At 54.3% G+C, this 23482-nt stretch overlaps 9 protein-coding genes across 9 annotated transcripts; 5 read left to right on the forward strand and 4 right to left on the reverse strand.

Annotated features, from left to right (window-relative positions):
• Nucleotides 1-3053: 3053 nt before the first annotated feature.
• On the forward strand, nucleotides 3054-7409 carry GLOTRDRAFT_64574 (Ca-transporting ATPase). Its single transcript, XM_007870860.1, has 10 exons — nucleotides 3054-3266; nucleotides 3426-3545; nucleotides 3646-3780; nucleotides 3848-4262; nucleotides 4312-4465; nucleotides 4523-4602; nucleotides 4652-5478; nucleotides 5529-6528; nucleotides 6578-6938; nucleotides 6993-7409. Exons 1-10 carry the CDS (start codon nucleotides 3255-3257, stop codon nucleotides 7210-7212), a joined length of 3324 nt encoding a protein of 1107 aa, XP_007869051.1. The 5' UTR covers nucleotides 3054-3254; the 3' UTR covers nucleotides 7213-7409.
• A 167-nt stretch (nucleotides 7410-7576) lies between these two features.
• Nucleotides 7577-10333, forward strand: GLOTRDRAFT_79994 (peroxysomal citrate synthase). Its single transcript, XM_007870861.1, has 20 exons — nucleotides 7577-7730; nucleotides 7789-7961; nucleotides 8021-8033; nucleotides 8089-8256; nucleotides 8310-8404; nucleotides 8451-8544; nucleotides 8598-8666; nucleotides 8724-8894; nucleotides 8950-8970; nucleotides 9027-9040; nucleotides 9101-9146; nucleotides 9196-9267; nucleotides 9319-9331; nucleotides 9399-9451; nucleotides 9513-9618; nucleotides 9724-9748; nucleotides 9808-9881; nucleotides 9940-9984; nucleotides 10036-10142; nucleotides 10217-10333. Exons 1-20 carry the CDS (start codon nucleotides 7651-7653, stop codon nucleotides 10266-10268), a joined length of 1491 nt encoding a protein of 496 aa, XP_007869052.1. The 5' UTR covers nucleotides 7577-7650; the 3' UTR covers nucleotides 10269-10333.
• A 139-nt stretch (nucleotides 10334-10472) lies between these two features.
• Nucleotides 10473-11923, forward strand: GLOTRDRAFT_117502 (uncharacterized protein). The gene is made up of 5 exons (XM_007870862.1): nucleotides 10473-10690; nucleotides 10764-10855; nucleotides 10910-11027; nucleotides 11079-11191; nucleotides 11245-11923. The coding sequence occupies exons 1-5, from the start codon at nucleotides 10595-10597 to the stop codon at nucleotides 11432-11434; spliced, it is 609 nt and encodes a 202-aa protein (XP_007869053.1). The 5' UTR covers nucleotides 10473-10594; the 3' UTR covers nucleotides 11435-11923.
• On the reverse strand, nucleotides 11914-13291 carry GLOTRDRAFT_132032 (uncharacterized protein; the record flags this gene model as incomplete). Its single annotated transcript, XM_007870863.1, has 5 exons — nucleotides 11914-12121; nucleotides 12172-12446; nucleotides 12501-12998; nucleotides 13052-13162; nucleotides 13220-13291. The coding sequence occupies 5 exons, from the start codon at nucleotides 13289-13291 to the stop codon at nucleotides 11914-11916; spliced, it is 1164 nt and encodes a 387-aa protein (XP_007869054.1).
• A 658-nt stretch (nucleotides 13292-13949) lies between these two features.
• On the forward strand, nucleotides 13950-14339 carry GLOTRDRAFT_132033 (transcription factor Pcc1; the record flags this gene model as incomplete). The annotated part of the gene is made up of 3 exons (XM_007870864.1): nucleotides 13950-13981; nucleotides 14033-14161; nucleotides 14216-14339. The coding sequence occupies 3 exons, from the start codon at nucleotides 13950-13952 to the stop codon at nucleotides 14337-14339; spliced, it is 285 nt and encodes a 94-aa protein (XP_007869055.1).
• On the reverse strand, nucleotides 14100-16100 carry GLOTRDRAFT_117503 (proliferation-associated protein 1). The gene is made up of 8 exons (XM_007870865.1): nucleotides 15920-16100; nucleotides 15695-15854; nucleotides 15578-15638; nucleotides 15223-15500; nucleotides 15009-15169; nucleotides 14737-14951; nucleotides 14216-14677; nucleotides 14100-14161 (listed from the first exon to the last, which is right to left on the reverse strand). Exons 1-7 carry the CDS (start codon nucleotides 16013-16015, stop codon nucleotides 14443-14445), a joined length of 1206 nt encoding a protein of 401 aa, XP_007869056.1. The 5' UTR covers nucleotides 16016-16100; the 3' UTR covers nucleotides 14100-14161; nucleotides 14216-14442.
• A 27-nt stretch (nucleotides 16101-16127) lies between these two features.
• GLOTRDRAFT_140421 (uncharacterized protein) lies at nucleotides 16128-18229 on the reverse strand (the record flags this gene model as incomplete). The annotated part of the gene is made up of 8 exons (XM_007870866.1): nucleotides 16128-16562; nucleotides 16613-17379; nucleotides 17438-17476; nucleotides 17532-17549; nucleotides 17611-17692; nucleotides 17756-17862; nucleotides 17922-18060; nucleotides 18114-18229. 8 exons carry the CDS (start codon nucleotides 18227-18229, stop codon nucleotides 16322-16324), a joined length of 1509 nt encoding a protein of 502 aa, XP_007869057.1. The 3' UTR covers nucleotides 16128-16321.
• A 264-nt stretch (nucleotides 18230-18493) lies between these two features.
• Nucleotides 18494-19020, forward strand: GLOTRDRAFT_5675 (uncharacterized protein; the record flags this gene model as incomplete). The annotated part of the gene is made up of 2 exons (XM_007870453.1): nucleotides 18494-18739; nucleotides 18820-19020. Coding segments are annotated over 2 exons (447 nt in total), but the record flags the coding sequence as incomplete, so codon positions are not given.
• Nucleotides 19021-19364: 344 nt separating this feature from the next.
• On the reverse strand, nucleotides 19365-23404 carry GLOTRDRAFT_10815 (uncharacterized protein; the record flags this gene model as incomplete). The annotated part of the gene is made up of 10 exons (XM_007870456.1): nucleotides 19365-19841; nucleotides 19894-19981; nucleotides 20035-20117; nucleotides 20169-20222; nucleotides 20273-20698; nucleotides 20754-22089; nucleotides 22142-22864; nucleotides 22927-23033; nucleotides 23089-23299; nucleotides 23352-23404. Coding segments are annotated over 10 exons (3558 nt in total), but the record flags the coding sequence as incomplete, so codon positions are not given.
• Nucleotides 23405-23482: the final 78 nt, after the last annotated feature.

Consider the following 23482-nt stretch of genomic DNA (forward strand, 5'->3'; position numbering starts at 1 on the left):
TTGGATAGATATCTGTGGATCATTCAACAAGACGAAGACCGCAATGAGTCAGAAAGACTTAGTTCCTCAATCATTAACCACTTACAGGTAACCATTGTCGCTATAATGAATATCTCATCAGATGAGCCCAATAACGCGCCTGTATCTATCTCTAAGATTACAGGTCTCGATATGCACAGCATCCTAAATACGTCAGAAGGGACCCGCTAGGTAGACGCTATCGTGCAGAATCATGCAGGTAATCCCCCGGCTACCCGAACGTGCAAGTCATGCATGATGCACCCTGCGAACTTCACCCTGACTTTGAACCATAAACTAGACATGTGCTCTTCGTCCAGCGCACGCACAGCTTTGTTCCCAACTCCGCGAGCCTTTGATGACTTCTCCATCCATGCCAAGCAGCAGTTGACCGCCGCTTCGATGGACAATCAGGAGCGCCGATTTCCCAAGCATCCTTGCACAGCTCTCGATTCACACGAGGGGTGGTCCTACCAGGGTTCGTAGATCCGGCGGGAGGAAGGCTTGGAGGCTCGTGATAGTCTCTCAGTGCGGTCAGATATACAGACGGCAACGTGCATCCCAGCTTCGTGGACGAAACAACAAGTCAGGATGCTGAAAACGTGGGAAGGCGAGTGGTAAGTCGCGTTTACGCCACCAAATAGGATGTAGACCTTTACCACGCACTTTGAGGAGGAGGAGACGGACTTCGGTAGCTAGTGTCTCCGTTATTAATCCGGGATAAGTAATAAGCTCGCCATAAGGGGACGAATGCAGCCCGATAGGTCGGACCAAGTGCTGGATAGAAACATATTGCGGTGGCACGGTCTTCCATAATCAACAGCAGGGTATATCGCGACCATCACGCCTCAGCGGAAGGGATAGCCTGCGGATATAGCAAGCGGCACGCGATGGAAAATTCTTGTCGGGACGCAGCAGGAACAAGATAGGTCTGGGGCGCCCAGAAGGTAGGAAGCTGTGAAAAAGGCTTGTGTATCTCGCGGCAGACAGTCGTAGCTTTCCGTCATAGTAGATTGTATCCGCGAGGAGGATAGGCACCTGCCAGTGGGACATAGCTGTAGTACAAGCTCAGGCTTGTGTTTGAGGTCATTTTGCCATGGCATGACTTGGACTTGGCTCGCCACAAGTCCTTCATATCCGCGCCACGAAGGATGGCCTCGCTCAAGGCCAAGAGGCGGGGCGAAAACTGGGCGCTCCACTGGATGAGCCGCGATCGACGTGGGCAGTGTACTGCCAGGCTACATATTGCTTTTGTAGGATGCGATTCGAACGCAAGACCCGCGCCGGAAGCAGAAAATTCTATCGAATCTTGCAGTGCCTCTCGTTATCGCTGCGGAGTCGGCCAAGAACATGGTATGTGAGGGAATTCGAAGTTGCAGTAGAAGAATAAGGCAGATAATGCGAGCGAAGACTGCCTCTCGTTGCGTTGTAGTTACATGTTTGTCCATTGTAATCCGAAAGAAGGAATTACCGTGTGCAAATGTCCGCTGCGTCCCATGCCCGGTGTCCGGACAGCATCCGCATCAGCGTCGGGCCTCTGTTCGCCTTCGGAAGGGCTATACGGCTGCATAGACTTCGAGCTTGAAGCATAAGCCTGAAAATTGAGTCCGGCTCTAGAAAGGAGCGGGGCCTTGGGGCAAAGTGGGCCCATGGCGGTGGGCGTGAGACCAGGCCGGAAGCTCGATTGGTCTATACAGTCCACGGAAGACAGTGGAGAATCCAGATCAGAGTATTGCACTCTGGCCCGATAAGCGCTGGCGAGCGTAGCCTATCACGCAGCACAAAGAGACGCCCAAGTCCCCAAGCGCCCCCGAAGCCTCCGAATAGTCTGACCCTGTCACAGCGGCGCCAATACTCCTATTAGATCGCGTCCTTGTATAGGACCGGCTGTGCAACATTTCTGACTGTTTACTTTCACAGCTTTGGTTGTTGATAAGGCGTACTCGACGGCGGATGGTGAAGCCCTGGCCCTCGACGCTCAGCGGACGATTCAGACAGACCAAGTCGACCCAAGGCTCTTGGCGGCATTACGTAGCGCACAGCCCCGCCAGGTTCATAACTGGCCCCAGACGATAAACGGCTGTTCCACTTTGCTTTTCTATCCTCGTCCTCGCCCGCTACACGTTGCCGCTTCATTGCTTTCCTTCCTTTTCTACTCTACAGCTTTCTAGTACCGCAACATGTCCGACCGCCCCATTCCTGCAATCGTGACCAGCGAGTTCGGCGACGAGGACGGCGGCGGCCACCGTTATAATCAGGCACCGACGCCCCCCTCGGATTCTCCTACTTTTAATCAACAGCATCAGAGATCGCCTAGCGACCCAGCATTTCTGTCGCCTCTCAATGTCCCAAAGTCGCCACATTCGCCCCGTAGCTCTGTGGACGGCCATCTCCTTTCGCCTCACTCCCCGACGCCCTCAGATGACGGTGCATCCACGTCTTCCACAGTTCCGCCCTCTCCGACTTTATCCGCCCGTTCCTCTGTGCATTTCGCCGACCCGCCATCCACGCTTGCTCTGCGGTCCAACCACCCCGGGGATGGTATGACCAGCCTTAATTTAATACGCGGACACGGCCGGAAAGGCAGTGACGCGAGTGCGCTGACCTATGTCGGCGACGCTGCATCGAGCGCCTCCGCGAAAGCGGACTCTGACGCGCAGCACGACCACGACACGCACTTGCACCCAGTCCCCGTACCCAAAGACAGGCGCGGCAGCGACGCGCACTCGCAGCTCACGGTCGCGAGCCCCACGCAGACGTACGTGGACTCGTCCTCCGAGCACTCGCCCTCGCGCTCCCACTCGCGCTCCCGGTCGAAGGGGAAGGCGTCCAGCGAGTATGACGCGTCGTTGGAGATGTCGCCGCGCTCGCCGTCTACGGAGGAGCACGATCCCCTGCGCAAAGACAAGGGCAAGCAGAAGAAGAGCGATGACGACGAGGAAGGCGAGGGCAGCCGCCCTGCGCACATAGACGCGGATCAGGACAAGGATGTCGATCCCACGCCGTTCAAGTGGAGGCCTCTACAGTTGGCGTCATTAGTCGATCCCAAGAATCTGAAGGCCCTCGAGGATATCGGAGGCGCCGAGGGCCTTCTGGCCGGTCTGGGTACTCATCCGAAACTCGGGTTATCTGCCAAGGCAGCCGAGGAAGCAGACCACGGTGGAGGCGACGGGAAAGGCGCTGGCGAGGGTAATTCCCAGCGTCACGAACGGACGACAAATGGCGACGCGGAGGGTATGCCCGCAAAGGTTTCGTCGCCTTCGCACCCGGCTCCTCCTATGATAAAGGTGACGAGTTCCGGAAGTGGGGAGGAGGACTTGGACTCTTTCCAGGGAAACTGGGATGCAGGATCTCACAAGGGGCACGATGACGAGGGACACCCTAAGCCGGACCCCCGCGTTGCTGAGGCTGCATATGCTGCGTCTCTGGACGAGAGAAAGCGCGTGTACGGTGCTAATATCTTGCCCCACCGCGCGAGCAAGAGTCTGTGGAAACTGATGTGGTTAGCTCTAAAGGACAAAGTTTTGGTGCGTGTATCTTGATCTCCGTTCGTTTGCAGACGATATATGTTACGCGGAAATTAATTGTCACAGTTGGGCGTCAATATACTAATGCTGCCGCCCGTAGATTCTGCTATCCATCGCAGCTATCGTGTCTTTGGCTCTCGGTCTCTTCCAGGACTTTGGTACTCCGCGACCTGCTGACGAACCCCCGGTTGATTGGGTCGAAGGTGTCGCTATATGCGTGGCTATCTTCATCGTTGTACGTGCACATCTCATCACCCATTCCTGCTCGCAATAACGAACCCGCGCTTCTTCGGACGCAATAGGTCATGGTCGGATCAGTCAATGACTGGCAGAAGGAGCGCCAATTCAAGGCGCTCAACGAGAAGAAGGAAGAACGTGGCGTGAAGGTGATCCGCTCGGGCACGGAGCGCGTGATCGACGTGCGCGAGGTCGTCGTCGGCGACATCTGCCTGCTCGAGCCCGGTGAGATCGTCCCTTGCGACGGCGTCTTCCTCGAGGGGCATAACGTCAAGTGTGACGAGAGCGGTGCCACGGGGGAGAGTGATGCGATCAAGAAGGTGTCTTATCAGGATTGCATCAATCTGAGGAACAGGGAGGGGCACGAGGCGAACCATACGGATTGCTTTGTGGTGAGCGGGAGCAAGGTCCTGGAGGGGGTGGGCACGTATGTGGTGATTGCGGTGGGGCAGAAGAGCTTTAATGGCCGGATTATGATGGGTAGGTCCCCCTGGTGAGAACTTCTTTATAGCGCTCATACTCTGTTTAGCTTTGCGTGGGGACTCGGAGAACACGCCTCTGCAGTTGAAACTGAATGATTTGGCAGAGCTCATCGCCAAGCTTGGGAGTGCCGCCGGGTTGTTGTTGTTCACTGCTCTCATGATCCGGTTCTTTGTCCAACTCGGCACGAACGACCCGCCTCGGTGAGTGGTTCTCGCCTTGACGTCGGGTGATGGCACTCATACATTTGGTCGCATCAGTACTGCGAGTCAGAAGGGTATCGCCTTCGTGCAGATCTTAATTATTAGTGTCACGTTAGTTGTCGTCGCCGTCCCTGAAGGTGAGAGTGACGCATCATATGCCTCAACTGTTCTGACGAACGTGATTAGGTCTTCCACTCGCTGTCACGCTGGCTCTGGCCTTTGCGACAAAACGGATGACGAAAGAAAATCTCCTGGTCCGCGTCCTGGGCTCTTGCGAGACCATGGCGAACGCGTCCGTTGTATGCACCGACAAGACCGGCACGCTCACGCAGAACGTGATGACCGTTGTCGCCGGCTCTGTCGGGATACACGCCAAGTTCGTCCATCGACTCGACCAGAACCAAGCGCGCACGAACGCGGACGAGGAGGTGGAAGGGGAGGCATCGAAGAAGAGGAGACATGCGGATGATTTCTCGCTGGACCAGAACGAGTTGGCGGGCGTGCTTAGCCCGCCACTTAAGGATCTATTCAATGATGCTATCGCTATCAACTCGACGGCTTTCGAGGACGATGACCCGGATACTGGGAAGAAGGTGTTCGTGGGTAGCAAGACGGAGACGGCGCTGCTCAAGTTTGCGAAGGAGCTTGGCTGGTCGCACTACGCCGAGATCAGGTCTTCGGCAGACATTGTGCAGATGATTCCGTTCTCTAGCGATAGGAAGGCTATGGGCGTCGTCGTGCGGTTGCCCAAGTCTAACACTTACAGGCTTCACCTCAAGGGTGCTAGCGAGATCCTGACGAAGAGATGCAACGATCATGTCGTTGTCTACCGTCAGGGTGCTGACGAGCACCGGGATGGCGTCGAGACCCAGGCTATCGACGAGTTGAAGCGAGAGAATATCGACAGGACTATCATATTCTATGCCAACCAGACTCTTCGGACTATTGCACTTTGCTACCGGGACTTTGAATCGTGGCCGCCGCCTGGGGCCAGACATGTATCTGAGGATGAGGTAAGTGCTCGCGCGTTGGCTGTGTACACCTCAATCGAACTGTTGTACAGGTTGAATTCGAGGACATCGCCCAGGATATGACTCTGATCGGTATCGTCGGTATCGAGGATCCCCTCCGGGAAGGCGTACGGGATGCAGTCGCGGATTGCCACAAAGCTGGTGTTACGGTCAAGATGTGCACTGGCGACAACGTTCTGACCGCTCGGTCGATTGCCATCCAGTGTGGGATATATACGAAAGGTGGCATTATCATGGAGGGCCCGATCTTTAGGCAATTGTCCAAGTCAGACAGGATGGAGGTCGTGAGTCGTTTGCAGGTCCTTGCTCGATCCTCCCCAGAGGATAAGAAGATACTGGTCGAGAGTCTTCGGGAACTTGGCGAAATCGTGGGCGTCACTGGCGACGGCACTAATGATGGTCCGGCTCTCAAGACGGCTGATGTAGGTTTCTCCATGGGTATCGCTGGTACCGAAGTTGCCAAAGAGGCGTCCGATATCATCCTCATGGACGATAACTTTGCGTCTATTGTGAAAGCCATCATGTGGGGTCGTTGCGTCAACGACGCCGTCCGGAAGTTCTTACAGTTCCAGATCTCGGCGAACATCACTGCTGTCTTGATCACGTTTATCTCTGCTGTGGCCTCGTCTTCAGAGTCGTCCGTATTATCGGCGGTGCAGTTGCTGTGGATCAACATTATCATGGACACCTTTGCCGCTCTTGCCTTGGCTACCGATCCGGCGTCTACTGCTCTCTTGGACAGGAAGCCCGAATCTAAGACGGCGCCTCTGTTCAGTGTGGATATGTACAAACAGATTTTCGCTCAGTCGGCTTATCAAACCACCATCACCCTCATCTTCCATTTCCTTGGTTTAAGTATCCTTGGCCTCGAGGCGTCGAGTCATAATGATTCGATTGTTCAAACATTGGTCTTCAACATCTTCGTCTTTGCACAGATATTCAACTCTATCAATTGTCGTCGCCTTGACCGCAAGTTGAACGTGTTCGAAGGAGTTACTAGAAACTACTACTTTATTGGAATCACTCTAATCGGTTCGTACATTGACATTTCCCCTCGCTCGTGTCATTGACTTCTCGACAGAAATTGCGGTCCAAGTGCTTATTGTTTTCGTGGGCGGCGCCGCTTTCCAAGTTACTGAAATTGGCGGACGGGAATGGGGGATCTCCATTGCCCTTGGCTTCGTTGCGTTGCTGGTTGGATGCCTGGTCCGCTTGATACCCAACAAACCAGTGGAGAAATTGTTCATCAAGATACGGCTTCTTCCTAATCCAAACGTTCTACCCACAAATAGCCCTCAGGCAGACGCGGAGTCGTGGAACCGCGCAATCGAACTTGTGCGGGATAACCTCGGTACCTTCGCTAAAGTGCGGGGCGGCAGAATGCGTGGATCGTCCTTTGTTGGCAAGAGCCGGAACGCTAGACTGGACGAAGGGCACATTGTGTAAGTTCGCCTCATGGCCTGCGTAACCTCGTTTCGTACTCATGCGTTTGGCAGGCCGTCTCTCATGACTATGGTGCCAACCTTAATCGCGTCCTCAGTAGGTGCCGGCTGGGCACCGCAAAGCGGTTCCTTGTCCGACCCTGCGCACAACGATCCGTCACGATCTACCGCTGCCTTATGGGAAGGGAAGTTCCAGATACACCCGGAAACCAGCCCAGACGATCCGTTTATTCAGAAGTGGAAGTCTCGTGCGGACGCAGTGCGGCAGTCATGACCATGTTTACGCTATATACGATGTTTCATGCATAGAATGTCTGCTCGTCGAACTGCCAATAATACACCATCACTGTAAAAAACTCATCATAGTAGAACAGATATTAGCATCGAATGGGATACCTGTTGCTAGTATATCCTTATGCCTATATATGTATATACGAATAGGGCTAGCAACTAATGCAGTCTTGCGAGAACATCATGTGGGATTCGTCGGTCAGGAGAAGGAGTGACGGTGGGTCCTCTTCCGAAAGTGGCATGTGTGCTTTCTCCTACCAGTGCCACACTTGGGCTGCAGTGCCACATTCGCGTTCGCACGTGAAAGCCGCAATCGGGGATCATGCAGGTACACAGCTTGGGGTAGCCTGCTGCCGGTCCCTGCTAGCACTCCTGCTGAAACCCATCTCCTGACTACTCTACGCTGAGCGACTGCCGAAAGATGGGACGCCCTCTGGAGACCTCTAGCAGCGAAAGCTTGACTGTGCGAGACAATCGTACCGGCAAGACTTACAATATACCGTGAGTTGTGCAATGAGTGTCATGACCAGTCCGAGTTACGACGCGGGTGGATACCTAGCATTGTGGACAACTCTGTGTCGGCGACGGCGTTCAAGGCGATCTCTGCCCCGGCGAAGCCGAATGAGCGCGAGGAGAGCGGGACGGAGAAGGGTCTGCGGGTTGCGGATAAGGGGTTCTTGAATACTGCTGTTATTCAGAGCGAAATAACTTATATTGATGGAGAGGCTGGTGGTATGTCCCACTGGCCTGTGACTGCCCCATATTCTGATGAGGGCGCTCTGCGTATCCAGTACTTCGCTACAGGTAAATCACACTCAGCCATGTAATGGCATGGCAGCCTTAACGGAATATCATCCAGAGGATATCCTATTGAACAACTCGCTCTACACTCTTCGTTCTTGGAAACCGCGTACCTACTAATCTACGGCTCGCTGCCCACGAAAGACCAGTTCCGTGTCTTCGAGACGGAGGTTCTGCACCACAGCATCATTCATGCAGACGCGGAGGAGTTTTTCCGCTCCTTCCGGTAAGACTGCCCTGTGAGTATTCACTGTGCCTGGCTGATTTCCTGGTATGCAGCTACGATGCGCACCCTATGGCGATCCTTACGAGCGCGTTCGCCTACCTGGGGTCGTACTACAGTGAAGCCAATCCGTCGCTCCAAGGCAGGCAGTGTTGTGCTCTCAGACAAGCTGTATTCCATCTGATACGCAATTGAAGGGCAAACGCTCTTCACAAAGGGCGACAAGGCGTCCCTTGCAAATATGGACAAGCAGATATTCAGGCTCATCGGGAAAGCTACTACTCTTGCTGCGTAAGGGCTCTCCTTGATATTAAGAAATAGTGCTCGCGCTGACGCACTGTCAGTATGGCCTACCGTATACGCCAGGGTCGAGACTTCGTGATTCCCCCGACAGGACTGAGCTACACCGGATCGTAAGGAGGCCTCCTTCCTGCTACACCCCTGCACTCATCAATATCTTCCTTATGCAGCTTTCTCTATCAAATGGACCACCTCGGCGAAGAAAACTATGTGCCGAACCCCGTGCTGTGCAAAGCGCTCGACGTGCTCTTCCTCCTGCATGCAGACCACGAGCTGAACGCGAGCTGCACCACCGTGCTGCAGACCGGCAGCTCGCTCGTGGACCCGTATTCGGCCATTGCGTGAGTCCGCCTGGGTTACTTCCCGTATAGGAGGAGAGGCTGATTGCAGGGAAAGGGCGGGGTGTGCATCGCTATAGTGCGTCTGGCATTGGCTCCTGATGGGGGATTTGACATTTATGGACGGTTTTGCAGCGGGCCGTTACATGGTTCGTGACTTCCTCTCGCGTGCCCGAACACCACGAGTCTAACATAGGTCCGATTTATAGGTGGTGCGAACGAAGCTGTCATTCGCATGCTCATATCGATCGGGAGGTACGTAGCGCTGCAGCTCTCTGGAGACGGCTCTGACGCGACGTTGCAGCCCTGCAAACGTGCCTGCGTTCATTGAGGCTGTCAAGAGGCGCGAGAAGGTGCTGTCTGGGTTCGGTCACCGGTGAGTTTGTCAGTGTTTCGGAGTCAAGCGGAGCTGACAACGTGCTGGCAGTGTCTACAAGACGGTGAGACGGCCACTTGCTGTCAGGTTGCAAACCAGGCCTGACGACGTCTTCTTTTACGAATCAATAGACAGACCCGCGGTCATATATCATCCGCAAAACCGCAGACGAGGTCTTCAAGGTGTACGTACGCATCGCACCCTCGCACGCAAGCACGCGTTGAAGCTAAGCTTCCTTTGAACAGGACCGGGCGCGACGAGCTCCTGGAGACCGCTATGGCGTTGCATGACGCAGCGATGAAGGACGAGTACTTCACGAAACGGCGACTGTACCCTAATGTGGATTTCTGGTGAGATCTCCATTGATAAAGTTAACTTCAGCGCTGACGGTTATTCCAGGAGGTGAGCGGTGATGCTTTGATTTGTGAATGACTGTTGAACAATATCCGTGCGCTCAGCGGTCTCATATACCGCGCAATGGGTAAGTTCATTGCAGTATCGTGGTCCATGCAATTCACACCGCTAACAAAAATTTGCCAGGATTCCCTATGGATTTCTTCCCAGTGCTGTTTGCAGTGCCGCGAGTGGTGGGATGGCTAGCGCACTGGAGGCAGGTGAGCGGCCAGGAGGCACTCCTGTCTGTCAGGAAATCGTTTGATTATATGATTGCAGATGATGTTGCAGGAAGGGGGCGTCAAGATCTGGCGGCCCAGGCAGGTCAGTATCTACTTCTCACCACTACAGCCACATCCATAACAACTGTTGTAGATCTATGTCGGCGCAGGCAAGCGTGACTACGTCCCCATGGCTGAGCGGGAGAGCAGCTTGGTCAACAGCGATCCCAAGAAGACACCAAGCACGGTGCCGCACTCCGGGTGAGTGCCCTCACATTGTGCCCTGTCTTGGCACGCTCCTAACCATGGCGACGCGCGCGGGAAAACCGATCTAGGATGACCAAGCGCACGATGCTCGCGAGCTACAGAGGGAAGAGCAAGCTGTAGTTAGCGTTGTGGCCGCTGTAGACGTCTGTGAATATTATTACTCTGTGCTGCCACTGTGCTCTGGAAATGGGAAAGGCAAGGAGAAGCAGGGAAGCGCAGGCTTCTGCGTCGCGTAGCGCATTGGCTGCCTGATTCGGAACAGTGCAGTTTGATGGGGCGCCGGAAAAGGCAGGTCCGTCATGCGCGTTCCCACGGGGCTTTGGCAGGCCGGGGACAAGAAAAGCGGGCTGCAACAGAACCAACATTTCTCTTCATCGTCGTCCTCTGACATTCCCCGCCCCCCTCCCGCCCCTTCCGCGCATTCCACTCCTACGCCCGCGACCACCATGTTCGCCACGCTCCTTTCGTCCACGCTCTTTTTCGCCCTTGCGATCCAGTCCGCGACCGCAGAGTTCTCCATTGACACCCCTACCTTGACTCAGGTGCGTCCAAGCGATTTGCGCTGGCGAATTCGGCTCTGACATCGGACTCGTCTTTGAAAATCGGTTCGAATAGTGCCAAGACGTCCAGTTTGGCTGGCAGGACACCGGCGCTGGCCCCTACAACCTCCTCGTTGTTCCTGGTGACGACCCCTGCAGCGACGTTGTGTAAGAGCGCCGACGAACTTTACCGGAGCGAGCTCTGACTTGATCCCCTGATAGTGCTGATCTCGGTGACCACGATGGCACCAGCATGACCTGGAAGGTCAACCTCGCCGCTGGCACGAAGGTTATGTTCTCTCTTGAAGATAACAACGGTGACGAAGCCTGGTCTGGCGCTGTAAGTCGCCTACTCAGGAGCCTATGAATACCCCTGATAACACTCCTGCAGATGACCGTCCAGGGCAGCGATGACTCTTCTTGCCTGCCCCAGGCATCCTCCTCCGCTGCCTCCAGCTCCACTGCCAGCTCCTCTGCTGCTTCCTCCAGCGCCGCCCCCACGACGTAAGCCGTTCTCATCACAAGTGCCATGATCGGCCATCTGACATCCCTTACAGGTTGGTCGTATCTGCCAACCCGACCAAGGCGGCAACCACCGCCGCCGCGACGACCTCGAGCGGCTCCGCCGTCCCCGTGGGCGCCGCCAACGCAGGCTTCAACCCCACCTCCGGTGCCTTCTCCGCCCGCCAGTTGAGCACGCCCGCCCTGGTCCTGGGTGCCCTCGGCGCACTCGTCGCACTCGCCTGAGTTCCCGGGCCCCCCTGTCCCCCAATCCGTGTATACCCAAACCCCCCTTGCACTTTCTATGATTCTGTATCCTGGAGATACACGTGTACACCACTGTCTCCGTCTCCAGGGAAGGGCTGGTTGATTTACTCTTACTTGGCGTCTATGGAGAAGTCTATAGTGGATCTGATATTGATTGATCTTTTTCTTGATCTTGGTGATTTATTGAGGTATTTTAAGAGCTCGAAGGGTACCGGTGTCAGTGGTTTCTTGGAATTGTTTGTATATTGTCAATATACTACCAGCGAATCGTGGTATTTCGCCCTCGGGCGATGGATGTCACGACCAGACGACAACGTACCTACTACGACCTTGGAGACCCTGTACTGAAACCTGCAGAAACTGCAATATCTACACCCTGACCCGCTATCGTGAGTTGCGCAATATGCCGTCAGCAATAGACGGAAATAATCGAACATGACCTTCGTCTACTATAACATTCAAGTTGCGATTTCCACCCTAGGAGTGGTTGGGCCCCCGGATCCTGGCGGAGCTTTTGCCTCCACCGGAGTAGGAGGCATGGCGAGGAACATAGCATTCGACCCTCGAGTGACCAGGTTGATACGGGCCATCCTGCCTACCAAGGTCGAAGGATCCAGCAATGCAGATAAGCCGTCTACATCTTCCTGCCCGGGTAATGTCGCGAGTCTGGCATACATTAAGATACACGGTAGAATGGAATGAGTTCCACAACTTACATGCTCTCCAAGGTCGGCAGGATGAGGAACCCGTCTCTGACGGCATCGTATTCGGACAGATCGACGAGGGTGTGCCTGGTATCGTCGAGGTCAAGCGGTCTGAGGAAGAGTGAGTCGCGCCCGGCGATCTGCGTGACTGCTCTCTTGAAGATGTTGCAAAGTTCGGTTCTCTCTTTCTCGCCGCCTCCCGATAGGGAGGGGCGGAGCCAGAGAGGGAGGCGGGCGCAAGACCAGAGCGGCGCAGTGGTTATGCTCTGCCATCCGCTGAGGCACACCTAACAGCGGCGCGAAAATCAGTCTGCACGATCCCGGATGTGGCCGACACGTACGATCTTCGAAGGTTCCTCCGGATTCACGTGAATATTCTTCAGACTCAACCTGTGCAGATCCAACGAGAAGGGCGCCAGGTCCGGGTCGTCCTCATCCAGCCCGCGACATCGGCTGACGAGCTCGAACATCAGCCCCGCGGTCCGCTCCACCTGCAGCCGCACGTCCTCGACGCCGCGCTGGTAGTCCGCCGACGTGTCCTGCGCGAACATTACGCGCGAGCAATCGAGCTCCCGTTGCGCGCATGCGAGGAAGTAGGCGCGGGCGGTGGGGAAGGGGCCGCGGTGGAGCGAGAGGTGAGCGCGTCCGTCGACGTAGAACACGGGGCGCGTGACAGGCCCGAGAGTGATTTCACCGTCGTCTTGCTGTACGAGACTGCCGATTTGGGGGAAGCGGATGGAGAAGACGTCGAGCATCCATCTGGCTACTTGGGTGATTATTTCGTTCCGTTGGAATGGGGTGAGAAGTGTGAATATGGGTTCCAGTGGCGTCCCAGCGATCTGGACAGCGGATGAATACGCTGTGCTGTAGGTGCAGAGCGGTAAGGGGTCACCTTCTGGGTGAGGATGTAAGGCCCGAGATTGTTGTTGGCCTCAAAGCCACAGGCCAACACATGGGGTACGGGAATGGAGGTATGACTCCGGATATATTCTATAGTGGCCACCTGTAATATGCAGTGTCGATGAGGCATGAGCGAGACTACCGGAAAGCCTATGGTTACCTCGGAGTGAAGTATGGGGGCCAAAGCTCCCGATGTAGCCACTCGGGCTATGATATCGGGTCCTTCAGACATGGCGATACGATAGGACTGGTGATCATCCACATCGGGTGAGTTGGACCCGCTGAACTATGCGGATTGAACATACTCTGCAGACATCATCTTCAGATGCAGTGAGCGGTCCGACTCAGCATCAGAGGGTCATGATGAGTCCTGTACCTTTCCCAAGAAAGTTGATCGAGGCGACAGATCGATTTGTCTTGCCTTGTACCACTTCTTTGAGCGTTTCGAAGTCAATCCCTTGCGCCGAAGAAGCTCCAGACATATCCCAAGACACGACACTGAGGAAGAAGTCAAGTTGTCAGATATGTTTATCGACGGCTCGCTGGCGTCATCGACATGGCGACTTACACGTGTGCGATCCGACGAGACAAAGATATGTCCATAATTACCCGGAATTCATAGCCATTCGTATGGGTCTCTGGAAATGAAATCATGTTTTAAGCTTTCGGCGCCAGAAGCGCATCTGCACCAAACGTACCGACAATCCGGACGTCTCATTGTACTAATTTAGTTTTGTAGCTGTAGCACTGCTTATGCGGTGGCCCTGTACGTGCAGATCCCTTTGACATCGTTATCGTTGGATGCTGAGCTTCTTTCAAAGCGTCGTAGATCCCTTGATCGTCAGATCAGCCACACCACTCTACATCTTTCGCCGCCACAACGTTTCATCATGTCCAATAGTCATTCGGATTGGCACATTGTGTAAGTGCTGTTTGTGCGTGGCACGATACGAACTGACTCGCCTTCGTGTAGGACTGTGCGAGTCCCCTTCGCATCGGCCAGGCATACGGCGATTGCGAAGCAAGTCATCGAGGTTGACCGAGAATTACAGCCACATGCCGTCAAGCGATCGCTCATCGTGGAGGACGATATCTTGGTGGCGTATGTCGAAACTGCTACAACCGAATCGCCAACAATCTGAGCATGTCATGACAGAACATTCACGACATTAACGGTTCGCTTAGCGAGATTGACGGTAAACGCGTTCCTGGAGAACGTCGAGCTAGTTGTTCGGACAATCGGACAGTTTGGCGAAGACGCGGAACGGGTGCCAAGCTAGCAATACAGTCTGTTGCACAACAGCAGCCGGACGCGCAGGAAGTACACTATTCAAAACAGTATACACCTATAGTGCACATTTACTTCTTCTTTGTCCATTTCCTTTAAGCAGCAGCAGCGTCGCCGCCAGCCTTCTTTGCAGCCTTCTTCGCCGCCTTCTTATCCTCGCGCAACTTCTTTGTCAGCAGCTCTTTCAATTCAGGATCTTCTAGTTCCTTGTCCGATTTCACCAGCTCTGGTTTGTACCAGACGGGTGGATGAGTGACCAAGGCTGGCCCAGCAGGGAGGAGAGCGATCGTGAAGTGGAAAGCGGCGACAACGGTACCAGGCGGCGTGAAGCTTCATTGAAACAGGGGATCAACAGTTATTCGGCGTATGATTCATTGGATCAGACTTACACAACTTCGTATGGCTTCACAAGATTGTGTTGGACAGCCTCTTGCAGTCCTAACCGTGCCCGCTTCTCGTCTTCCAAAACGCGAATGTTGAATGGGAAGGCACCAGCCTTCTTTTGGACATCAGAGAACACCGCTCTTGATGTCTTCATCTTCAGCTGGTAAGTAACAGTCGACTCGCGCTGGTACACAGTCGTCCGTGATTCCTCTGTCCGAGCCTGAAGCGAACCAAATCATGGATCTCAACCTGATTATACATAATGATCAAGACGTACCTTGCCATCCTCTCCAGTGGAGACGAGGATGTCAATACCATAGACTTCATTCTCGGCAAATGTCGCAGTCTCAAAGTCCTTCTTCTGGGCTTCGCTGGGGTTCAGGATAATACGCTTCTTCCCGTCAATGACATTCTGTGACTGTTGACAAGAGAGCATGCCTACATTCGCGCTTGTCAGAATGTAATTCGAAAAGAGGGGAGGTCATACATACCTTCGACAGGCTTGCACCCAAACGCAGCGGTCACCTTCTCAACCGCCTGCGTTACATCCCAGTTTTTGTTGCCCACTTTGACTAGGCGCATAGCGACCTCAGCAGCGGTCCACGCAGCCTTGATCGCATCCGCCCGCCTGCCAGTAACAGGCTCCTTCTCCGAAGCACCCACGACCACCGTCTCCGCGCTGATTGCTGCGAATCCATCGATGTGGGCGCCCAGGTGAATCTTCACGACGTCGTCTTTTGCGAGGGTCTGCCCAGAATTCGGGTCCGATCTGGATGGGGAGCGTATATCAATATCTCGGTACGGGGTCGCTGGCATCTCCGCACTGAACCGGCGTAAAAGACATACTCCAGGGGAGAATAATGCGCTACCGCGTTATTGACGGAGACGCAGGTGGGGAAGGCGATACCTGCATTATAGCACGCTTAAAGAACGACCATATATAACACGTAAAGGAAGACGCACCCTTGCTGACTTTTACACCCTTCACCGATTTATTGTACACTGCACCCGTGCCCTGTTCGAGGAGTTTATCCCCTTCAATGCAGAGATCGATAACCTTCGCCCCCTCCTTCGTGAGCTCGACCAGCTTTTTCAGCGCATTGTTCACGATATCCGCCGCGGTCTAAAGAGCAAACGGTGCATGGTAAACTAAAGCGCTCTGCGAGGCGGCGTATGAACGCGGCGCACCTTGTATTTCGTGAAATCAGCCTCAGCCGTTGACTTGGGGGCCTCCGTCTTGGGGACCTCGGCGGGGGGCGTCTTCTCAGCAGCTGTGTCGGACATGGTACTTGGTGGATCGATGGAGGTTACGAGAGGATGAGAATAAGACGTAACGATAATCGGTCTCGTGCTGTGGACTTCATTTTATTCGCGACCTCGAAAACGTGAGCTTCCTCTTTCGGACAGTATTGTATATGAAGGTCTAGCAAAGCTCTGTATAACAAGCGCACGACTGCAAGGTATCTAGGGTATGATAATGATAGACACGACAATATAAGCAAGCACGATAAATACTGTATAGATCCAATCCAGCTAGAAATGTGCACCCCAATGCCGTAGCTTGAGCGACGAACCCATCCTAAAGCTATATCATCCCTTGTCGTCCTTACCATTCTTTCCTTTCGCCGCGGGTTTCCGAGCTACGAATGCTCTGATAATACGACAGGTGGATTGTTCTGATCCCGGGCTGGAGGGCTCTTCGAGGTCGTCAATCGGCCCGACACCCTGCCTCCATACTTTCCACTCGGGCCGCTCAAAGTCCTGCAAGGGCTCCTGCCACATTAAGGAAGACTGAACGTGGTCGCGCATACTGGCACGATCCATCATGTCGCTGGCGACCGAGAGATTAGCCACGTCCCGGCCATGAAATAAATTACTCACTTGTACCAATTGTACCATGCGACCTCGAATTCGTCTCGGCAGGTGTTCTGGCTTGGGCGCTCCTTGAGAGGATGTACCTTAGGGTCGTCCCCATACAAGCGCTGAAACTCGTCCCAGATAGCCTCCTTGCATGCAGAGATCAAACGAATAGTCCGCATCAGGTGGATGGGGGCGCACGACTGGACCAAGAGGGATCGGTGGTTTGGACTCTCCTTGAGCTTAGCCCCGGCCTCTCCGGAAGGTCGCTTAAGCCGAGCCTTGAGCTCGAGAATGTCACCGAGGTCAATCCGTGTGTCGGGGGCGGGGACCGCTCTCCTACCGCCATCGACAAGCATACTGTTCGGCGGCAAGGGAATATTTAGAGCGGCATGGGTTTGTAAATCAACGAAATCCAGGGATGAGAGATAGAAGGGAAGCACGGAGAGCAGGCGAGGAGCGAGGAAACGAGTGTGCAGCATGGCGTCCCACGCCGCCTTCAGTTTTGAATGGTCTCTATTGTCATTGACGTACGGCTGGTCTCTAGGTTTTGATGTTCGTCCTGGAATGACAAGCGAGTTTTGGGAGTCCGATTGAAAAGTCTTTGGGAGGGAGGGAGCCTGGTCGGAAGTAGGGGTGTCGGAGTCGTATAGAGTGCTTGACCGAGCGGTCGAGAAACTGCGCGAGGATATACCATAGGTGGTCGGGAGGATGACGGAGCTGAGGGCTGGTGATGGCGTCGCGGACGTGGGAAGGGGACCGCAGGGAAATATCAGGTCATCTTCTACGACCTAAAATGGATTATGTCATAAGCAGGTCCCCGCGCGCGCTTAGTCAGATTTAACGGACCTCAAGGTAAGCCCCAGGCTTCAGGATCCGGTAAATTTCCTGTCCAGCCGTTAGGCCGTCCATGGTTTGGATACAGTCGGGTGATGGGACCTACCTCCAGCAGATCTTGCCACTGAGTAAAAAATCGAATCTCAGCTATGACTTTCGTCAAAAAAAAAAACAGCAACGCTTACCTCGTCCTCTGGGACTCCAAGGCCGATTGACGCCATCCTAACGAAGTCAAAGTGGGCGGAAGGAAACGGCAGTCTCTCCAGGCTGACGCGTAACGGCGAGGGTTACAGATTAGAGGTTATAACAGCATAAACATAAAATGCTTACAAATTGCCATGTACCCACTCGACGCGTCGGCAAATATCCTCGTACTCGGGTAGACGTTCGAGATTTGGCTGAACTTCTTGGATATCAAATCCGACGAAGGTAGACTCCTAAGAGCAAGCGATCACATTTAGTATGCACCCGCTGCGCCGCGTCGCCCACCTCTCACCTCCCACTGCTGCGCCGCATTTATCACCCAGAACCCTCCGCCACATCCTAGGTCCAGCACTCGCCGTGGCGGCTGCTCGATGTGATGTACAGTGAGACTCTTAAATATACTCTGCATGTACATGTGGTTCCAGTTGTCGCTGACCAAACAAAATCAGAATAGGTCGCACAGATCAATCAATTTCTGACTCACAAATCCATGAGGTCACTGGTGTATACCAGGGGATATGGGACCTCACCCGCCCTGCGCTTGTGCCTCCGGCCCCTGAGGAGCTCGGCCTGCACGTCTTTGCCCACAGACGCGGTCATCCCGACTGCAAAGGGCTCGTCGCCGCCGCCAGCGTTGTCGAGCGGGGCGAGAGTGAGAGGAGGGCAGTGGTCGGGATAGGTACAGAATAGAAGTAAACGCGAATGGCAGAGGCCATCACGCCGGGCAACTGAGCATGCAGATCTCGAGATCTCGCATTCCAGAAGGGACCCCGATCCGACCCTTAATGAACCAATCGGGGTCTCGCTCTGCTTACGTAACCACACCGTCCATATTCTTCCGTTGTCGAACCTCGCGACCATCTCATGCTCTCCAACGCCGTCCTCCGCGTCGCCCGCCCCTCTGGGCTCTGGCGACGAGCACCGTCAGCGCCGTTGCGCGCGTTCAGCAATGCACCCGCCAGGCGGCACCCCGTCCCCGCCACCTACAAGCATCCAGAGATGGAAGATCCCCAGCTGAATGGATACCCGAGACTGCCATATGTTTCCAGGCAATACCTGCCGCCGAAGGGGTGGGAGGACCCGCAGATGAGACGCAACTTTGGCGATACTGTATGTCCTGGAGTTCGATATTGCCCGTCCCACTTCTCATGATATCACGTCTCCGCTCTGTGCGTGCTAAATGACGGCAGTTGCACGAGCAAGAGGAAATCCTCTCCATGTGGGGTCCTGATATCTCAGTTGTTCCGCCCGAGACCGCCCTGCGTCAGTTCTCGCTCGCAGTCCTTGTTTTCGTTGGCATCGGCGCCATCTGCTACGCACTCGTCCCTGACAGTCCCGTGCTTCCCCGTCAATACCCCTTTGACGGCCTGAAGGAGGAACTCGGAGGACTGGAAGAGACCAAGGTAAATAGGAATGTTCTCAACCACTTACCCTTCTCATTCATTGTGATGTCAGGCTCGTACCGAAGAGTATGTAGAGGAAGATTAATGCCATCTTTTGTTTCATCTGCCCATTCCATTGCATTCTCCGTCCCGGACGCCAACGGATGCGTTGATGTTCCGAATCAAGACAATGCATATAGGTTCAGAGGTGCGCGTACGAATGAATGCTATTACTACAGGTGACGTCCGTGGACTCGGCGAATACACGATACAGTAAGTTTAATAAATTAAGCGACATTAGATTCATCAACCATTTCCGCCGACGTCGACGTATTAGATACTCCTTTGTAGGCTGGCTTAGGACGAGGACGTAGCTGTACACGCAATGGTTCCGCAGATTCATCGCCATCGCCAGACGGAGCCTGACTTCGTCCCGCAAAGTCACTACCCTCGTCATCCTCGGTGTCTGACTTTCTAGCCCTTCTCTTAGATGATGCAGCTCGACCACGGCCTCTTTTGCTGGCTTTCGCTTCTTTAGCCGCACCCCTTTTCGCCGTGCTCTGAACAGCTTCACCATTTTTCTTAGCGCCCGTTTTTCTTTTCTTCGCCGCGGGCTGTCGACTCTCTTCTTCAGCTCCCTCCTGCGGCGCGGGGCTCGCAGACGCGGAAGCGGCATCCCCCGACTTTGAGCGCTGCTTGCGGAAGTTTGTGACGACCTCTTGAAGTCGTTTGCTAGTGTATGCTTGTCGTTTCCGAGGGGCATACGTCCCACTCCCCGCCGTGACATCGAGGAACGTGTTCAAGTTCCCTTGTCTATTGAGTGCAGCGGTCTGAATCCTTCAATTAGTATGTTACCCTGCAACCCAATATAGGAGACGTCACCTGGCCCCTCTTGCCCACCCGTTGGATGATTGGCAAGAGTAAATCATCCACTTTGATCTGTCCCCATCCCAGTTCTTCGTGGAGAAACCTACGCGCAGCCTCAGAATCAGTGACGTCTACTTCAGCACGACTCAGACATACCCGCGGAGCGCGTCGAGATCCGGCAAGCCCCACTTGAATGGCTCTTCGGAAGAGTCGACGGTCGGATGATAGTAAGCGTCCCTCTTCACCGAGTGTCAATATTACGAAGGAACCCTGGACGCGGTGATACTTACAACGGCAGGATTTGGCCAATCAGGAGGCAGGTACAAATCCTTGAACCGTTTCTTCTATACGCGGAGTTAGTAAGACAGAACGTGGCCGTTAGCACATTTCTTACAAAACGTTTGCGGAAACTCGATTTGTTATCCGCTTCAGTGTCCTTTCCGGATTGCACCTTTGTCCACCATTCCTTGAACTTGTGCAGTCCGTCCTCCCCGGGGAACTCTGTCAGTAACTCCATTGCCACAACCGGACCTACCCGCGGTAGGCCCTCCACATAGTCGCTTCCCAGCAGGTAAGCCAATCGAATGAGTTTATCACGGTCCAATCCCAGCTCGCGCGCTAAATCTGATAACAAGAAGCACTCCACCGTTTTCGATTGATTGAACATATTCTTGTACACCCGCAAGCCGCCGAACAGGAAGACATCTGAGTCGTCGGTGATAACGCCATCGACGAGCTCCAGTCGGACAAGCTCAGCACACTGCGCTTCGGCTTCCATGGGTGCCGTGATATACGGGATGCCAAATAAGCGCAGCATCGTCTGCGAAAAACAATGAAGTCAGTGCATGCATAATGAGCAGCGGGGAAGTTCTCACCATAATTTGCGCGACCATTTGATGCGTGATGTCTTCGGAATCCCGCAACGCGATTTTTCGCTGCTCATTCAACGCTTTTATTTCCGCGTCTATTTCGTTCCGGACGTCATTCAAGTCCCGGCCCTTCACCTGTGAGATGAACCGGGCAAATTCGCCCTCTTCCGCGGTGGGATCCATTTCCTGAGCTGCGTCCCAGGTGTCCTCAGCGGCTCTGGTTTCCTCCGCCTCGGCCGATTGAGCTTGTTCCTCGTCAACAGGCGACGGAGATCGCGGCAGCTCGGTTAAAGATGTGTCGTCAGGTGGTTGCGCGGTTACGGCTGACGAAGGGACGGCCCAGGTCACCGCATCGTCATTGGAGGCTACGATGACCGGCTCGTTATCCGATCCAGGCGGCCTATCAGCAGTAGAGGCATCGGCGCTTCCTGAGAAAGCCATGCTCGTCGAATCAGCGTCTAAGTGGATGAAGGTCGTTTGACCGTGGTCGCCTAGAGGGTGCTCATCGGTATGGGCTGAGATGGCAGGCCCAGCAATATTCAGCGTAGATGTAGCTTCTTGAGCTTCTGGCACAATGACTGCTTCCATGTCCTCTTCAGACTCGCTGACGAGCTCCGCGAGATTATTAGGCGGAGATAGTGGAGTCGTGTGTCCAGCAGGGATGAACTGAGACTTGTCGCCGGTTTCCTCGATATACCCATCTGCCCTTCTATTTTGTTCCACTATGTGGCTCGGAATATCAAGGGCATTTCTCGCACTCGGCGTAGACTGCGTCGGTACGAGTAAACTAGGCGAGCCGAACATGGAAGAAGTCTCCAAAGCATCTGTCCGGATGGCTTGGCTGAACGAGGTCCTGGATGGCCGCACATTGCCTATTGACAATGCGGTCTCTAGCCTAGAAGGCGATGCATACAAATCATCCGCGTTCCAAGTACTGGCACCATGTTTCTTGGGTGATGATGGCTCGGACCTCCTGAACAGAGGGGGACTCCCTTGCTGTTCGCCGACAGAGAGCGATGCCCCGGACGTGCCTGCAGTAGGAGCTGAGCCACTAGACTTACGTTGGTACTGCTCGTCGCGCGAAGCATGTAGGGCACGTTCGAGCTCCGCGCTCTCTGCATAATCCAAGGATTCTTGCATCGCGACAGCCAGCTCAGGATCTTCCATTGAGGCTTCGGTATCTTCAGGCTCTTCGGGTGCAAAGAGTGCCGGCTTCTTTGGTCTTGAGGTAGGAGGAGCAGTGGCATTCGCCTTCTTGGGTGACTGCCTCTTAGCTATGGCGGAAAGAGCCATCCCCCTTCGGAATTCCCGAAGATCGGCATCCATTAATGGTGCAGGATCACTGCATAAACAGGGATATCAGAAATCATTCGCCCGTACGGTGCCTTACCTACACGTTTACCTCCTCCATTTCCTGATCACTATCCTCGTCATCGTCGGGTAGTTTTGTATCTTGATCAATTTGGATAGGCTTGTCTTGCGTCCCTTCGTCACGGATGCCCAGGACCCAGCCTCCGCTTTCGCCCTCATTTTTCACCAGCACGTATTCCTTATTTCTTTCACTAGCAATCCGAACGGGGATGGCGATATGAGCCTGACCAATGCTGTCCGTAGTCACCAACAGTTGCTGGGTCAAGGCATTGCGTTGCTTGAGATTCTTGATCTGTTCTTTCGAAAAGTCTAAGGGCGTACGACTGTTTCGTAGCATATTCTGTAGACGGTCGTACGAAGTCTGACGAGATCTCAGACGGAGGTCGCCAATGATTTCATACTGGACTTCCGTAGGAAGCTCTCGGAATTCCGGGGATGTAACATCGAAATCTTCAGGTCGCATTTCCTCGATGAATGCACGCAGTTCGTCCTCAGTAGCCAAACGTGGGTCTGGGACGGTAGAACGCGCAGCTTGCGAGAGCACCTCATCCATGTTTACGTCTGGCAATTTGTATGGGTCATGATCCTGGAACCGAGACTTCTTCTTGCTGGAGCTAGGACTAGGCCCGTTCGATACAGGTTTGGTGTTAGCTTTCACAGGAGTCCGAGGCGGAGAACCATCGATGTCCTCAAGGTAAACCATATCCCCATTCGTGACCCTAGCTGGGGCCTTGCCTTTACCTTTGCTGCTGTGTCTGACGGACGTACGCTTAACAGCAATCCGGTAGATACACAATATATGACTCACTCCTGCGCTTGCTCGACTGCCTTCCTTCTCAATTGTGCAGCAAGCAGCTTCTCAGCCACACGGGCATGGCTCTCGGCCGCCCCGTGCTTCTTCCTCTTCCTGTCGGCCTTGACGCAACTCATCATTCAATGAAAGCCCTCAACATCACCTTCAAGTACTTACGAGTGTATTGCGCTTCATCGCAGGCGCTCCTCCATCAAACACGAAGACTGGCTTAATTCCATAGAATAGCAGTTTACAAATTCGCCGCAAGAAACCCAGAACATGAGCATTGACCAATGCGCGACCCTCTTTATCCCGCATCGTAGCTTGAAACTGGTAGATCCATATACTAGAGTCGATAGCCATCGACTTGCCCTCTATGGTCTCTAGCCTGTGTCAGGACTCAGTACTTGGTCGTGATCGGCGAGTGGGAAAGGCCGCACAGGACAGGACGACCCACCGGCGTCAGCAGGTCCCATAGCGACTTGACACCCATGGCGCACTAGAGGCTACCGAGCCAGCGTACAAGAAGGCAGCAGCATGAGGGCCACAGAGTCTGAGTCTCGGTGCCGTT

Source organism: Gloeophyllum trabeum (genome assembly GCF_000344685.1).
Source record: "Gloeophyllum trabeum ATCC 11539 unplaced genomic scaffold GLOTRscaffold_00012, whole genome shotgun sequence".
NCBI lineage: Eukaryota > Fungi > Basidiomycota > Agaricomycetes > Gloeophyllales > Gloeophyllaceae > Gloeophyllum > Gloeophyllum trabeum.

Excerpts from the sequence above, each read along its gene's own strand:
- GLOTRDRAFT_64574 (XM_007870860.1), top strand. Across the intron at positions 3,546-3,645 it reads CTCTAAAGGACAAAGTTTTG|ATTCTGCTATCCATCGCAGC; the intron begins GTGCGTGTATCT and ends TGCCGCCCGTAG. Across the intron at positions 4,466-4,522 it reads GGCACGAACGACCCGCCTCG|TACTGCGAGTCAGAAGGGTA; the intron begins GTGAGTGGTTCT and ends TGGTCGCATCAG.
- GLOTRDRAFT_79994 (XM_007870861.1), top strand. The coding sequence starts at position 7,651 with ATGGGACGCCCTCTGGAGACCTCTAGCAGCGAAAGCTTGACTGTGCGA. Across the intron at positions 8,405-8,450 it reads GTCGCTCCAAGGCAGGCAGT|GGCAAACGCTCTTCACAAAG; the intron begins GTTGTGCTCTCA and ends ACGCAATTGAAG. Across the intron at positions 9,749-9,807 it reads TCTCATATACCGCGCAATGG|GATTCCCTATGGATTTCTTC; the intron begins GTAAGTTCATTG and ends AAAATTTGCCAG.
- GLOTRDRAFT_117502 (XM_007870862.1), top strand. The coding sequence starts at position 10,595 with ATGTTCGCCACGCTCCTTTCGTCCACGCTCTTTTTCGCCCTTGCGATC. Across the intron at positions 10,691-10,763 it reads ACACCCCTACCTTGACTCAG|TGCCAAGACGTCCAGTTTGG; the intron begins GTGCGTCCAAGC and ends CGGTTCGAATAG. Across the intron at positions 11,028-11,078 it reads ACGAAGCCTGGTCTGGCGCT|ATGACCGTCCAGGGCAGCGA; the intron begins GTAAGTCGCCTA and ends ACACTCCTGCAG.
- GLOTRDRAFT_117503 (XM_007870865.1), bottom strand. The coding sequence starts at position 16,015 with ATGTCCGACACAGCTGCTGAGAAGACGCCCCCCGCCGAGGTCCCCAAG. Across the intron at positions 15,639-15,694 it reads GGGTGTAAAAGTCAGCAAGG|GTATCGCCTTCCCCACCTGC; the intron begins GTGCGTCTTCCT and ends GCTATAATGCAG. Across the intron at positions 15,170-15,222 it reads TGGGTGCAAGCCTGTCGAAG|GCATGCTCTCTTGTCAACAG; the intron begins GTATGTATGACC and ends GCGCGAATGTAG.